This window comes from Haemaphysalis longicornis, unplaced genomic scaffold (assembly GCF_048455015.1).
Source record: "Haemaphysalis longicornis isolate Haplotype H1 unplaced genomic scaffold, Haemaphysalis longicornis Haplotype H1 scaffold_2, whole genome shotgun sequence".
Lineage (NCBI taxonomy): Eukaryota > Metazoa > Arthropoda > Arachnida > Ixodida > Ixodidae > Haemaphysalis > Haemaphysalis longicornis.
The window spans coordinates 219,572,573-219,588,889 of NW_027526295.1; the positions used below are offsets into that span (position 1 = coordinate 219,572,573).

A 16,317-nucleotide genomic window follows, 5' to 3' on the forward strand; every position below is an offset into this window, starting at 1 on the left:
TTGAGGACGAACCAAACTAACTTCTTAAAGAACTACTCTGTATTTAGGAAAGACAGGGATGGCTGCATGCATCCCTCTGGAGGAGTTGCGATTATTGTGCAAAAATCAGTGGCATGCCAGTTCTTACCGCTGAAGACCAGTTTAGAGGCTGTAGCCATACGAGCCATTATCTTTAATAAACTGGTAACAGTATGCTCACTGTACATACCTCCAGACCACGGGCTCTCCAGTATGGAGTTTGAAACATTAGTTGATCAGCTGCCAGAGCCGTATCTGCTAGTTGGGGATTGTAATGCTCACCACCCACTCTGGGGTTCTGCACGCACGGATGCTAGAGGACGCCTCGTTGAAAAGTTTCTGCTATCATCTGGAGCATGCATACTTAACAAGAAAGACCCAACATATTATAACACAACACATGCCACGTACTCCTGCATAGATCTCGCCATAGCCTCTCCAGTTCTGTTTCCAGCACTCCAGTGGAAGGTCATTAATAACCTGTACGGAAGTGACCACTTTCCAGTGAGCCTCAAGCTTGTAGACAATAAACAAGACAACACTCCATGCCCACAAAAGTTCAAGGAGGAGGCCGCAGACTGGAAAAAATTCAAAGAGCTCTCTGAGTATCACTACACACTTATAGACAACCTTGGTATTGATGAAGCTGCTGAGACTCTGACCACCCATATAATTGAAGCTGCGCTGAAGTCCATCCCCCAGACTTCTTTTAGTAGGGTTGCTAAGCCAAAACCTTGGTGGAATGATGATTGCAGGCAGGCCCGTAAGGAACAGAATAAGGCATGGGGTGTCTTGCGTAGGTGCCCAACGACTGAAAACTTGGTACTTTTCAAGCGGGCAAAGGCTAATGGCAGACGTATTCGGCGTATTGCGAAAAAAGAAAGCTGGAATCGTTTTGTGTCATCAATCACATCATATACTGACACGCGGAAAGTATGGAGGAGAATTAAAGCACTCCGAGGAAGTAACACTCTTACGTACCCTTTGGTCAGCACAAGTGGAGACACTTTACAAGACCAAGCGAATGCCCTAGGCAAGCATTTTGAGTATATATCAAGCTCAGCTCACTATTCAAATAACTTCCTGAGACACAAGAATGCAGAGGAACGGAAGATTGTACGTGAAAAACGGCAGTCTGAGGTAGGGTATAATTGCCCCTTCACTATGCAGGAGCTTAAAGTGGCGCTCACTACTTGTGGTAAATCATCACCAGGTCGAGACCGAATAACATACACCATGATTAAGCACCTGCACGACGACACGCTAGAAGCGCTCCTACTGTTGTTTAACAAGATCTGGCGTGCAGGGCAATTTCCAAAAGTCTGGAAAGAAGCTATTGTGGTGCCGATTCTAAAGGAGGGGAAAGATCCATCACTTGCAACTAGTTTCAGACCGGTCGCTTTAACCAGTTGCTTATGCAAGGTCTTCGAAAAAATGATTAACCGTCGCCTTATCTATTTTCTTGAGTACCATGGTATTATAGACAATCGCCAGGCGGGTTTTCGCTCTGGTAGATCGACAGCAGACCACCTAGTGGCTATTGAATCCTACATCAGGGATGCATTTGTTCATAAGCAGCATTGTTTATCAGTTTTCTTTGACCTCCAGAAAGCTTACGACACAGCCTGGAGTTACGGTATTCTTTGCGATCTGCGCCGCCTTGGAGTTTGTGGAAACATGCTCAACAGTTTGAAAGATTACCTTTCGGAGCGCACCTTTCAGGTTAGGGTTGGAAATGTCCTCTCGAATATGTTCGTCCAAGAAAATGGAGTGCCACAGGGTGGTGTGCTCAGCTGCACCCTTTTTATTGTTAAAATGAATTCCTTGGGAACTGCACTGCCTCGCTCCATATCCTACTCGCTATATGTTGATGATGTGCACATTGCGTTTAAATCATGTAATATGTCCATTTGTGAGAGGCAAATTCAACTAGCTGCAAACAAACTTACAAAATGGGCAGATGAGAATGGCTTCTGTTTTAACCCAGAAAAAAGCATGTGTGTGGTCTTCTCTAGGCAGCGTGGTATCCGCCCAGATCCTGTTATTAAACTCAATGAAACACCCATAGCAGTAAAAAAGGAGCACAAGTTCCTTGGGGTTGTGCTTGATGACAAACTTTCATTCATTGCACACCTCAAACGCCTTAAAGTTAAATGTTTGGATACAGTCAGGATCCTGAAAGTCCTCTCACACCAGTCTTGGGGTACTGACACAAAGTGCCTAATGGCCTTATTCAATAGCCTTGTGAGGTCCCGCATCGACTACGGGCGTCTTGTTTATCAATCTGCCGCGAGAACAGCACTAAAGATGTTAGACCCTGTCTACCATCTTGGCCTTCGTCTGGCTACAGGTGCTTTCCGAACAAGCCCTGTTTTAAGCCTGTATGTGGAAGCCAATCAGTGGTCTCTTGAAACACAGCGGAAGTACACTGGGTTGAATTATGCTCTAAAAGTGACATCCTTGACCGGACACCCGAACAGCACTCTAGGTAACCAGGCAATCAAGCTTTTTGAAAAGCGACCTGCCATGGCTGAGCCATTCCTTCTGTCGGTGAGGGCACTGGCCGCAGGCCTGGGAATATCCTTCACTGACGCTCAGAAAACCAGCTTTGCTGACTTTGTCCCTCCATGGGATCTCTGCCCTATCTCTTGTGATCTCTCTTTTATGAAGATTGACAAAAGAACCGCTCCAAAGGAATTAATTATGCAGCATTTTTTGTTTTTGCAGAACAAGTACAGAGCATCTGAGTTCTACACAGATGCGTCCAAGTCAGCTGGTGCAGTATCATGTGCTGCACATGGTCCCAACTTTTCCACGTCGAAGACTATGCCTGAAGCCACATCTATATTCACTGCTGAAACACGCGGCCTTGTATTGGCTGTAGAATATATTATTGAGAACAATGTCCAAAAGTCAGTGATATTCACTGATTCTCAAAGTGCTGTGCAGGCTTTAGCGTCAGGAAAGTTACAAAAAAATCCAGTTTTTAATCAATTGCTAAAACTACTGTGCTCAGCCCACAAACAAAAACTTGAAATCACTGTCTGTTGGGTCCCAGGTCACTGCGGAATAGCCGGAAATGAGCAAGCAGACAGGAATGCTGTAACTGCAGCTCTTCGGAGTGACCTAGATATTCAAAGCGTCCCGTACGAGGATCTTAAAGCGTACGTACGTAAGAGGCTGCGCGACCAATGGCAGGAAGATTGGAATGGGGAAACAGCAAACAAATTGCACATGGTAAAACCCAAGTTAGGTAGATCGATCTGTGAGAAACGAGACAGGATCACAGAGGTTACTCTCTGTAGACTGCGCATAGGCCATACCCATGCTACACATGCGTACCTATTGAAAGGAACAGAACAGCCACGCTGCTTGAGGTGTGGAGGGTCGCTATCAGTCATTCACGTACTGGTAGAATGCAAACTACTTGAACCGCAAAGAAAGCTTCATTTTCCAGAATTGTACACACGCATGATCCCTCAACACCCATTGCTGTTTTTATCAGACGAGCCACTTTTCTCTACTAACCGTGTTTTTAAGTACCTCTCAGACGTAGATTTTTTAAGGTATGTGTCGTATCACCCATGAGCCGAGCCACCATCGCACGCTAGAACCTGGTAGGGCCACTCATTGCTACCGCAAAGACGGTGGCAAGGGGTGCACGTAGAAAATGCCTGTCATAGTGTCAAATGTTTTTACTTGGCCCTCTACACCAATTCTTGGCCCTCTACACCAACAGAAATCTGAGATACCTTTTATTATATATTCTGTACTTTATATTCTCACTTGAATAATCCTCGCCATAGTCCTGGCGCTCTTTGGCCTTGATGCCCTTGCGCCAAGAAAATCTAACATCATCATCATTAGGTCATTGGGCGCCAATCGTACCAACAGGATCCTGTGACGTCATAGAGAAAATGCCGGAAAGTGGCTGGGGATTCGCCACTGCTCTTAGGTTTTCTTTAATATCTCGACTATCCCTTTGAAGCTTGCGATAAGATTGGTATCATTGCTATCCGGACAATCGAGTCTATTTAATGAACCAACCATGTATTTTGTCTTAGCCTTTAGGTACGCTTACAAACTACCGCGATTTTTGTTCTGTCGGGGGAGGGGGCTTGAGAACAACTTTAACCCCCCCCCGAAAAAAAATCCTGGCTACGCGCCTGCGACACAGTGCATTTTATGCCTTCGCATGAATTGGGGAACTCTGTTTTGCAAGTTTAAAATGACCATACCTCATCTCTGTACATTTCGTCCTGAAGGCTTTGGCAGTTCAGGATGACATTCCGGTAAGCGCCAAATGCACTGGTCTCAAGGCAGCGAGCTCCGACCTAAAATTTTGCATTCGGGCAGCAAATATTATGGCCACATTGAAGGAAAGTGCAAAATGACTAAGTTTACAAAATCATCAAGTACATAATGTTTCTCATAAAACATATGAAGCGAAATTTGTTCCAGTACTGGATTCAAACCTAGGCCATGATGAGAACACTGTATAGCTTTTCTTTGTAGCTGTATGGCTTCATTACAGGTGTATGCCAAATTGTCCTTCGCCCTAGTTTATTCTCTATTGAAACTATTATATTTATAGTCACTAAATTGAATTTCTAAGTTTGCAATTTACATAATTTTAGCTTAAAGGAACCTGCATAGCATGCAAGAAAACAGCACCTAAAAATAGCAAAAGAAACACTACTACATACAAACCTATAGTACCGTTTAACCTGCTAAAATAAAATTAAGAATGGCGGCCTACAGACTTAGCAAGACTACTTTCCAAGTGGGCGATCAACTTAACAAGGCATACATAGTGGTTATACTTTACCCGCTTCAAAGAGCTTCCAAAGGCTGAACCTCATACATGTAGCATGGGAACCATACTTTACCACGGTGAGTGAAGACCTACCCGTCAGATATCACCACATCAACTAGACAACTGGCTTTCCTCGCAGCCAAGTTAGTAATAAGCAGCACATATGTGGATGAAACAACAGTCAGCTCACTTGTTAATAAAGTTCGGATGCACCGCAAGAATTTGAACTCGGCCACTACGCACCACAAAGGGTGCACTTACAATATGTGACCGTTTGAGTGAGCTTGAGTGCAGCATTATACCCTACATGGCACATGAATGTAGATTTCAGCACTTCTAAAGTAACTGAATGAAACATTGCATTTTGACATTTGGTGGTAATGCCTATATCAGTAAAAGTCCCGGGTCTGTCTCCTGTAAAGCTCTCTGTGCTGTTATAAACGCGTGCACTGGGGTGAAGACATCTCACCTGCAAGTCTGCCCTTGCATCGATGCTGGTGGTGGTGGCCAGCTCCCACAGCTTGCTCACAGAGCGTGCCACGCCCAGGTGGACAGCTATTGCTCTCTTCAGGCTTGCCTGCACCGTGGCCTCACGACTGCAACAGCACCATTGTTGCAGAGCTCAGTCCCCATGACATGTGGAGAAACAAGCAGGGCATCCCCAATATATATACACATGCTTTGCACTGAGTTACAATTCTTTAGCTCCATGCCCTGTAGCTGAATTTATTTGTCACATTACTGAAGGCTTCTCATCTAGAATATCTATTAGATTCCCCATTGCACACCTTCCGTGTTATGTCTGAAAAAGACAACTTGTACTTACGCTTCTTCCTCTTCAGGAGTTTTTTCTGGTAACGTGTGGGCAGCCTGCACAATGGGCATGGGAAAAGTTAAGCAGCAAAAAAAAAAGGGGGTCATTTTAAAAAAAGAGTTGTAACCCCACAGAACATGTTTTTAACACTTGATCTTGTTCTGGCATGCTACCCAGCTGATGAAAGTGCTATCACTGGTGCTGTACTCCATTTTAATAACTTTGGACACTGCTGTAGAAGCTGCTATCTCGGCCAACAATGAGTAGAAGAAAATAATCGCAGCGTATGCTTCCTTCTGATGGGAGCAAAAGACAAGGGCACAGATGTTAACAAATGTGGCTGCCCTCAAAGTCTCGACTGTCTGGCAAGCATTCCCTGCTTGCCAGTGCCCGCTTTCTCAAGTGCTCCACAAAGTTTGTGAAATGGGGTGGTGGAGGTACAACAGTCAAAGGTGTCCTGCAGAGTTACCATGTCTTCCTGGAAGGCCCCTGTGTCCGCATCCACCATGGACAACAGCTCATCCATGGCGTGATACATGATAGGAATGAGCTGGCGAAATTTGTCGTCGTAGCGTTCCCACTGCCGCTGTCCGTGCGTCATCTTGCTTACCATGGCACCCAGGGCAGCTCCCTAGGGTGCAACAAAAATTTCGTGGGCAATCAAAATAAGAAAGGTGGGAAATAATTTGATGATGATGATGATGGTTGGTGTTTAATGGCGTAAGGCCAACGAGGGCAAAGAGTGCCAGAGAAGAAGTTATTTAATGGTTGAAGAGAAGTGATTACCACAAAAAGGTAGGTATAAAAACGTGTAAACCAGACATAGTAAAATCAATTAAAGATAATGGTGATGGCTGGTGCATAGGGCCAGATTTGATTATGCATGATAGGAAATTAGGTTTAAAAACTTTACGTCTGACAAATGCTGCAACACGCGTTTCACAGAAACCGTGGCATCGTCATCCAGAAACAACGATGGGTGTAGCGGAATGTGCTGTCTGTAGAGTTCTCTGAAGTGTTTGTGTCGTTTTGTGTCGAGCGCCTTGTGCATTCAATGAGTATGTGAACTACGGATAGGGCCTCTCCGCACCTGCTACACACAGGTCTTGAAGACCCTGTGAGCAGATACGAGTGTGTGACGTGTGTGCCCTATCCGTAGCCTAGCAGGTGCAACTTCTGTGTATCTGCTGCGTGTGTCAATGGTGTACGGTCCCAAGAATGGCTTTGTTACGTGTAACTTGTCTGTATTTTCACTCCAGTGCATTTGCCATGTTTTGCGAAGCTGTTGTCTGATGTGTGGCTTTATGTCAGTGTAGGGTGATGTTGTTATGTCTACAGTATTTAAAAGTGTAGCAGCAGCAGCAGCCATTTGATCTGCGGTTTCATTCCCGGCTATCCCACAGTGGCCAGGAACCCAGCATATTGTTATCTCGAGACTTGAGGTGTATGCCGACATAAGGGCCTTAAGCATAAGATTGAGTACATAATTTTTTGAATGTTTTCTAGACAAAGTGCACGTACAACGCTAAGAAAATCTGTAAACACTATGGACTTTGAAATTTGATGTTGTACGATGTGATGTAAAACAAGTAATATGCCGTGTGCTTCAGCCGTAAAAATGCTGTTGTGGGAGTTCATTCTTGTACAGACATTGAAGTTTGCTCTGTGCACAGCACAAGACACAGCCGTAGCTGTCTTTAATGCAGGGAAATGATTTGCCTTGCTGAAGAGTCTGAACGTTTCACTGACCTTATAAAAAGCAAGGTCGGCATCACAGCACATTTCAAGCCTGCCTAATGTGGTTCGAGCCTGGTGTTTTTTTCTCTTCCCAACTCCAAGAAGAAACAAACAATCGGCTATGGAGTAAATTAAATTAAATTAAATACGACTGAATAGTGCAGCCAGAAATCAAATTTTGAAGAATTTTTATCAATTTCTTTTTAATCACCCCACAAAAATACACCACACACTATCCACCTCAACTTGTATAACTCTAAATCTGAAAGGTTCTGCCATGAGCGCATACTTAAGTTGCATGCGCAGCATGTGATAATTAGATGATGACATACGTCAATACGGCTGAGCTGCTGCAGAGTACGTGGTACGCACCAGAGAAGCCACGGCAGCATCAACAGAACCGCCGCCCGGTGTGGGTGTCCTGGCTCTGACCGGGTGAATAAACTGGGCCAGGGTCCTCTCCGCCTGCGGACCCAGCCGGTCGTCAGGCAACATGTACTCGATGATGCGCTGCGCTGGATCAAAGGGGCTCAGCGAGTTGAGTCCAAGCCGATGGATGGCCTGCATTGGGACACGCACATGTATGAACTGTAGCATCAGTGTACCTAGATGGGTTGTGGGTAGTGCATGTACCATTACTGACAGCAATTTCCCTCACACAGAAGCTCAATGTGCCAACTGTACCCTAGTGAGAAGACGTGAAAATCAACAGATGATGACATTTGCCCTTTCTTCTTACAATATCCATAGTGCTATGGGCTCAACTTTTACTACAAAAAATGTAGGCTATGAGGATCTCACTAGCACATTGTAAATCAGCGCTTGTCCATTGTTATTCCCCCCCCCCCCCCCTTTGTCCCATTATTTGTGGGCTGTGAAGATGATTCTGTACCAACTAGCCCAGTTTTCCACGCTACTTCAGTTAATTGTAAAGAGTGGCGTAAAAAATGGTGATGAACAGTGTTCATAATTGCTACCTTTATTGTTTCTTTCAGAGGAAGACACAGGTTACAAAATAATAAATATCACACGGAATTTCAATATACAAGTGCCATTCTAAACCCATTAGTGTTTCACCTGGAAGACTAAGTGGGGATGTCGGCTACCAACATACCTGTGCCGTTTTAACAGCAGAGCTGTTGTACAAGCCGTAAGTTCGGTGTTGCAGGGAAAAATACCAAGAAAATGCGGAGCACTCATGAGCTTGTGCCGACCGGTGAGTACCGGCTCGCGCAATGGCTTTAACAAAAAAAAAAAGATCTCCAGTGCTGTCGTCAAGCGCTACTGCACATGTAATGCTTGGCATGAGGAACACAACGATGTCGATGCATAAGATGATGACTACTACTAGGGCAGTGCAAAGCACTGACGGAACGTGACTAAACTCTATCAGACTAATACAAATGAGTGGTGATGTGTCCTCCAGTGCAACTGTATAGAGCAATCCTGCAGCTTCGCTATGGTTCAAGCCTTGTGCGACTTAGTGCAAGCTTTGCAAACAGTTTAGCTGGTGGAAGTCTACAATGCTGAGGATGACTTCGCATCCACCACTCTTCGCGAAGACAACAACGACCTCTTTGACACAAATGATGACAATTACTAGCAGCGCAACTATCCAAATAAACAATGATACTGAAACTTAACTTTGGAAATGCTCACCTACAACAGCTTCGCCATTCAAGCCTTGCGCGTCAGTGCGAGCTGCCCTGAATTTTTTTTTTGTCTTACCCTAGTGCTTGTTAATGTGCCATGATTTGGTCAGCTTAGACTTGGGGGAATTTTCCACTCTTACCACATATTCTTCACTTGCAGTGTGCTGAGCACGAGGTCGCGGGTTCGATTCCCGGCCGCGGCGGCCGCTTTTCTGATGGAGGCGAAAAGCAAAAATGCCCGTGTGTACGAGATTTCGGCGCACGATAAAGATCCCCAGGTGGTCAAAATTAATCCGGAGCCCTCCACTACGGCGCGCCTCATCGCCTGCGTTGCGTCGGCGCGTTAAACCCCACAACCAATCAATTCACTTGCAGTGAGGCTTTATAGTAACTCAGAGCACAAGTGCGAGCTCAACCAAAGATTCACTTAGACGTATTTCATCACTGCCCACCGCCTGTGTGACTAATCGTGCTTTTACAGGGATGTTACACAGTGCTTGGAGGTGTTTTGAAAAGTGCAGAGCACTTTAGGGCCGCGCCTTGTCGGCGCAGCTCGCTGTACCCAAGTAAAGCCGGCGTTCTGCCGTAGCCGCTGTCATTGCGGCATAACCCAGAGGCTTTGAAAACGAAGCGGTTGAAACTCGCAAACCGCTGGCGCTTGTCATACATCTCCCCGTTGTTTAGCACAAAGAAAACTGCAGGTAAATTTGAGGCAAAACGTATGTAATTAACCGGCAGCGCGGCATTTATTTAGTTAGGAACGCTCGTTGGGGTGATTCTTATGAAAGTAAGTGAAAAAAAAAAGTGGCAGTGCAACGATGGCACGTGCAGGAGGAAAAGCAATTGCACAAAAAGAACAGAACTCCCGCTGGTGCAATTTTAGGCAGGGGGCGCGCGAGCACTGCGAAGGTGGGAAATTTGAATTCCGTTGGGTGGTAGCAGTGAGCGGATAATGGTGCTACAGCCCATTAAGGGGAATCACTGCTTTGTGCTTCTGACAGCTCTCACATTAAGTGGAACGGCGTTAATTTTTTTCCTCATCTAACTTTGAACAGCTCCCAGCCAACTGGATGAACACGTCACACCGATGGACTGAGACTTTGGTCCTTTGACACTGTAACACAGGTGGCAGCCACATGCACTTTCACGCCTAGAAAATATATGAAGTGCGCACGAGCGTGGGTGCACCCAAAGCAGCTCCTACCAGGCGAACTTTCTGGTCCTCTTCAAGAACAAAAAGGTTGTCTCGTTTCATATAAAATTCCGCAGCTTCCAATATGGCCTTTAGTGGGACGACACCCACAATCTCAGATCCTGTCACTGGTAGCTTCAATGAGTTCGCAATTCTCAAGACCTGGAAAAGAAGTACATCATCACCATTAACAAAGTAAGTTCTTTGCCCCTTAATTTCCTTATTTCATCCCTCCATCAAGTTATTGGCCTTCCTCTTCTTCTAGACTCGTCTCTCGGTATCCACTCTGTTATCCTAGCGATCCACCGATTGTCATTTCTTCTCACTACATGGCCAGCCCAAGTCCATTTCTTTTTCTTTATTTGAACTATGATATAATCGATTCAAGTTTGTTCCCTGATCCAGAAAGCACGTTTCCTGTCCCTAAGTGTTCTCCTATCATCCTTCGTTCCATGACCTAAGTCTGCTTTCCAGTTGCTTGGCAAGGCGCCGGGGTTTTGCTCCATATGTCATCACTGGCAGGATGCATTGACTGCATATAATTTTTTGAGTGATAGAGGTAGCTTACTTTTTATTATTTGGGAGCGCTTGCCGAGTGCACCCCAGCCCATACCTATTTTGCACTGGATTTGTTTCGTGGTTGATGGTAAAATCACGCAAAGCAGTCAATGCAATACTTTGCGGCACTGCAATGCTTGTACTACCGCAGGCAAATGTGTAGGCCATCCCAAACAGAGTCCAGGTACATGTATCCAGCAGAAGCCTTCTTGGCAGCGTGGCAAGGTGCCACCACATCAAATCTTACTTCCTCGAAAACGACATGAATTGGCGTGATATCGTTGTCCACGACGTTCACCGACACTTGTGCAATGTTGCTCTCTTCAAGCCACCAACCCTTGGCCTGGATTTTCTTCAGCAGACCTGGCTGCAATGAAAAAGTGCAGTAAGGAGAGAAAATTTAATGTGAGAAATAATCGTACAAATTGAAATGCAGCCCTCCAGACTATCAACGTGCAATCTACGGATACTTCAATTCAATGTCTGTGGATAAATGGCATTACCCACTGAAAAACTATTTGTGCAGTTTGTCTGCCATTATCCAAAGATGGATGCAAATCTGCTGTGTTGTTCGGGCACAGATGTCATGCTTATTATCTGCAGCAATTAAGTTGATCACAGATTTACCTATTGAAAATGAAGCTAGATCGAGCTAGGCAAACTGGAATGTGCAATTTTCAGTCGCAAGGTGTATTCGTTGATTAAGTGACAATTACAAAGATGCAATTTAGCTCATTGCAGAAGGCAAGAAAAAAATGGCCTCCAACAATCCTCAGCCTAAAACTCAGTACTATGTCCAAAAATTTTTTTTAAAAATCTCCAATCAAAGCTTTATAGCCAGCATGCCAATAGAGCCTTTTCTTCTATCGCTTGGTAATGGCCACCTTGTAACTTCAACCTGAGTTTGCCTTGGAGTTCACTGCAGTGCTTGTGAGCAGAGAGGGTCACGTTACAGAAGTTCCCAAAGACACGAATCCAAGAGAGTCAGTGGCTTTTCTGACTTGAGCACGGGCTGTTTTTTCCTTACCTTGTCTTTGCCCCTGCCTTTCTCTCGTATGTCAAGTGCAATCCGGTGCGCCTGCTCCTTGGTCGACAGTAAGTTGATGTTGTATGCAATCAGGTACACATGGGCCCCCGACATGGTGGCTCCCCATCGAGGCACGAACTCGGCTGGCCCGTAATCCGGCTTCCACTCGGGCTTGAGGATCTGAGAGTGGTTAGAAAAAGCAAGAGCTGCGATTTTCCCTCCCTCGTGTGGAAACACCTTCGGGGAGGATTAATTAAGCGGTGTGTGGCTGTTGGCGTATGACTCGTAGCGATGACCTCGCATACAAGATACCGAGACCATCTTTAGTAACTTGCAACACAGCCTAAAACTATTCGTATCTAGGACTTCACACCAGGCCTGCAAAACAAACTAGCAATCAATGAGGCTTGCAAGAAGTGAGGTGGAGACAGCAGCAATGTAAATAATTGTGTTTGAAACAAGATAGCACTGCAAAGCCAAAACTCTTAATCAAAAGTCGAAGCAAAAAAACTTGCTTATGTAAATACACCTGTTGAGTAAACCAAATATATGCCTATTACTGGTTGTGCAGCTCTGCTCAAGAATTCAGAAAACATTATATTGCCACAAATCATGCATTGGGTATGTTTATGTTTTGTTTTTACCACCCGGCTGCACCGGGTTGTGTTTTCTGTGTCCCAAGGGATGCATTCTTTTTTTTCTTTTGCCGCACAAGTTATCTCATTTGATGGGGAGAATGTTTCGCACTAACGCGTCACTAGCCTAGAATAGTCTTCTTTGATATACAGTGTTCTCGATGTAATTCGACTGTTCGAGAAACCCCCGTGCCGAAAAATTAATACCCGCAGAGCAGACGCCGCGATATAACATTCGCCGACACTCGCCTGCGCACGTCATTCTGTTGACTGCTGCTTCACTGCCTGTGTATTCTTTGAGTTGTTAGAGGAGCACAAGTCTGCTCCAATAAACTTGTTTTTCCTTCAAGACAACTGCGTCGTCTTTGGCTTCGTGACAATATTCTTTTTCAACTGGCCCATTTTAAAATAAATTGCACAGCCAAAATTGAATTATATCACACCTAGCAGATTTTCTGCTAAGTGAGATTATTCAGCGGTCCTCCCTTTGCAATGACATGTTACAAAATAATGGGTACATATATGAGAGCAATTGTAATTTGAATAAGCAACATAATTTTGACCGCCCTTCAATTTTGCTCTATTGATGTTTTACTGTGCTAGATCGATTTGACTCACACAAAAAGTTTTTATCACGTAGCTACTAAGTCATCGTGTGCGAGCCGTATTTGTGTATAGGTGAGCACATATTACCTTTTCGGAAAGGCCCTCGTATTCACCAGAACGAATCTGGGGTGCGATCCGCCTGTAATCATGATGGGCCGCAAAGCCATATAGGTAAACTGGAAAAGAAAAAGACGGTTATTTTCTGGGGGAGCTCATTTTAGGTTCGAGCTTGAAGAGACTGCTTGTAGTGTGTGCCAGAAGAAAAATAATTGGGCTTACCTGGAACGTTCAACTCTTCTGACAGTTTCTCACCAAACTTTCTGGCGCAGCTGACGCAGTCTTCCATGTCAGCGCCTCGCACCGGAGTGAAGGGACACACGTCCAGAGCTCCAAGTCTAGGGTGTTCCCCTGTGTGGACGTGACAAATGCAGTAAAGCTGTGATGCTTGATTTGAGCGCCGAATGCAGTTTTGTTTGACAATGCCGTCGACGTCAGCAGTGAACAGTACGCGTGATAGCTCCCATGACTATTATTCTCGCAAACTGTCTTATGTGTCATATAGCATCTGTGATATGACAGTTAATACTTGAAATATTTGTCTTGTTGAATGTTTGACCAAGCGAACATAGTAAGCCTGAACAGAGTAAAGCAAAACCTGAGCTCCACTATTGGATTTTACAAAACTAATAAATTTTAAATTTATAAATTTAAATAAACCAAATTTGAAAACTAACAAATAAAGAAATAATTGCCTGTAGCTTATAATTAACTTCATGGATCTAATTTTTACCAGAAATGGTGCAAAATAATGCTCACATATGCAGGTCAACAGATTGCACAAGAAAATGATGCAGCTCACTAACACGCAAGACTTGAAAGTAGCGAAGCTGTACGCAACCTTCATGACCATCAAGACGGTTTAAAGGAGTACTGACACGAAATTTTTATGTTACGTTTTTTTCGCTGCTATGCGTGCCTACCAGCCCACTAATCATAAAATGACAGATTAGACGGTCGAGCGCAGCGTAAACATTCGTTTACGGCGTCGTTTATTCGTGCCAGTTTCGGTTTCGACAAAAAAACGCCGAGCGGCCGCCATGACAGCATGTATCACATGGCGTCACCATTCTTGCCGTATCGCTGCCTCTCTGGAAGCGCGCGCGAGCGAGCGCACGCGCGCGCCCAGACCGGCCGAGGTCTTCGCCGTCCCCACAGACCCGGGCAGCATGACGTCAGTCCCAGAACCATGACGTGTACACACGCCCGAGCAGCGCGCGCCAACCACAGCCAGCGCGTCGGCTTCGTCACGGGAGCCCCGACGTCGGCAGTTTGGGGCACGTAGCAGATGATGACACGTCGGCCCGCTCTGGGCTTTCTCGTGCGGGCGAAGATTAAAATGGATTTTAAATATGTTTCGCTGAACGGTTGCTGTTGAAACTTGCTGGGAGATATCTCCTGATAAAAAGGAAGCGTTTTACATAGTTATCTCAGCTTTAAAATTTCGTGTCAGTACTCCTTTAAGTCCACGATTGCAGCCGATTTCTTCTTCGCTGCCGCAACAACCTTTACTCCATCTTTGTTGCCATAAGTGCGAGCTTCTTTCATTTTTTTGGAAGTGATAATCATTGGACATCACCTCGGAAGGGCAAACGCTGCAACGGGTTTTTCTCATTCCGAGCAAGTGTTGCCAAGATTACGGCAAACACTGAATTATTTTTTTTGTTGGTATATCTTGGCCAATCTTCTTAAGTAGGAAAGCTTGGCTTGACAAACAAGCGCCGGGGACGCTGGGCGGTCGCCGAGAGGCACTCACACCCGACCGCTCGACATTTTCTCGGTTTTTTTAACTTCCCGGCGGCCGCCGCAATCACGGTCAATCTCCCAAAGTGCGTATGCTGGGCTTGACAAATGTGCGCTGGGGACGATAATAGGTTACCGCGAGCCACGCACACACGAGCGCTCGGCATTTTGTTGTTTTTTTTAACTGTCGGGTGGTCACCGCAATCTTGGCCAATCTTCCTAAGTGGGAATGCTCAATTGACTTGACAGACGTGTGCCGGATACGCTGGGCGGTCGCCGAGAGGCACTCACACACGACGGCTCGACATTTTCTTGGTTTACCCGCCGCGGTGGCTCAGTCGCTAAGGCGTTGCGCTGCTGAGCACGAGGTCGCGGGTTCGATTCCCGGCCGCGGCGGCCGCTTTTCTGATGGAGGCGAAAAGCAAAAACGCCCGTGTGTACGAGATTTCGGCGCACGATAAAGATCCCCAGGTGGTCAAAATTAATCCGGAGCCCTCCACTACGGCGCGCCTCATCGCCTGCGTTGCGTCGGCGCGTTAAACCCCACAATCAATCAATCAATTTTCTTGGTTTTTTTAAATTCCCGGCGGACGCCGCAGTCATGTTCAATCTCCCAAAGTGGGTATGCTAGGCTTGACAAATGTGCGTTGGGGAGGATAATAGGTTACCGCGAGCCACGCACGCACGAGCGCTCGGCATTTTCTTGTTTTTTTAACTGTCGGGTGGTCGTCGCAATCTTGGCCAATCTTCCTAAGTGGGAATGCTCAGTTGACTTGACAGACGTGCGCCGGAGACGCTGGGCGTTGCTTTACAAGAATTAGTTGCTGGCTAGTTGGTCAATGGTTTTTCAAAAACCAATTCCTGCGTGGCTAATTAGGACGCGAGACAGGGGGTTGCCGAAAACCTGTGCTCAGTTTCATAACTGAATGCTGCGGCCGGTTTACAAGCTGCCACATTCGCTTGAAAAATCATGCACTCCTCCGTCTAGCGACGCTGATGGTTTATAGCTACGCTTTCTCGTGTGGGTTTCCTTGGTTGCCTTCTAGATTTGAACTTTGACTTGCTGAGCATTGAATCTGACCAGCACGCAGTTTGGTCTTTTGATCGCAGGGTCTTTGACTTTGACCATTTCCCATTCGATTTCGCACGAAGAAAGCTTCGCGTTCAACTATCGCAATCATTACACGGAGGGCTGGATAATTTTGCTGTTTAATTTTGAACTTTCATGCACCCCAATACAAACTGCTTCCAGCGTGTCGGAAATGTGTCTGTGCTGGAGGGCTCGGGCTGAGGCAACTAATCGCGCGTTTTTTGTGTCTTCACAAGGCATTACACGAAGCATTAAAAAACACAGGCTGACGTTAACACTGGCACATTTTTTAACTATCGGTGCCAGCTTTTATTCCACGCAAATGGTAAAACGGAAAGGGGAGGAGGAATGGTTTGTAGCTTGGGTGGTTGA

The 16,317-nt window shown here is 45.7% G+C and overlaps 1 protein-coding gene across 5 annotated transcripts in view; it reads right to left on the minus strand.

Annotated features, from left to right (window-relative positions):
- LOC144169946 (formimidoyltransferase-cyclodeaminase-like) overlaps window positions 1–16,317 on the minus strand; it is a 36,791-nt gene that overhangs the window by 7,052 nt on the left and 13,422 nt on the right. For 3 of the 5 annotated variants that reach the window (XM_077699398.1, XM_077699402.1, XM_077699400.1), the window contains 10 exons: window positions 13,335–13,463; window positions 13,143–13,231; window positions 11,815–11,994; window positions 11,035–11,154; window positions 10,242–10,391; window positions 7,758–7,946; window positions 6,118–6,279; window positions 5,661–5,704; window positions 5,304–5,430; window positions 4,257–4,352 (listed from right to left, as the gene is read on the minus strand). In XM_077699398.1, the coding sequence (XP_077555524.1) occupies window positions 4,257–4,352; window positions 5,304–5,430; window positions 5,661–5,704; window positions 6,118–6,279; window positions 7,758–7,946; window positions 10,242–10,391; window positions 11,035–11,154; window positions 11,815–11,994; window positions 13,143–13,231; window positions 13,335–13,463 (1,286 nt within the window). The remainder of the gene's footprint in view (window positions 1–4,256; window positions 4,353–5,303; window positions 5,431–5,660; window positions 5,705–6,117; window positions 6,280–7,757; window positions 7,947–10,241; window positions 10,392–11,034; window positions 11,155–11,814; window positions 11,995–13,142; window positions 13,232–13,334; window positions 13,464–16,317) is intronic. The other 2 variants (XM_077699401.1, XM_077699399.1) reach the window with 2 other exon arrangements.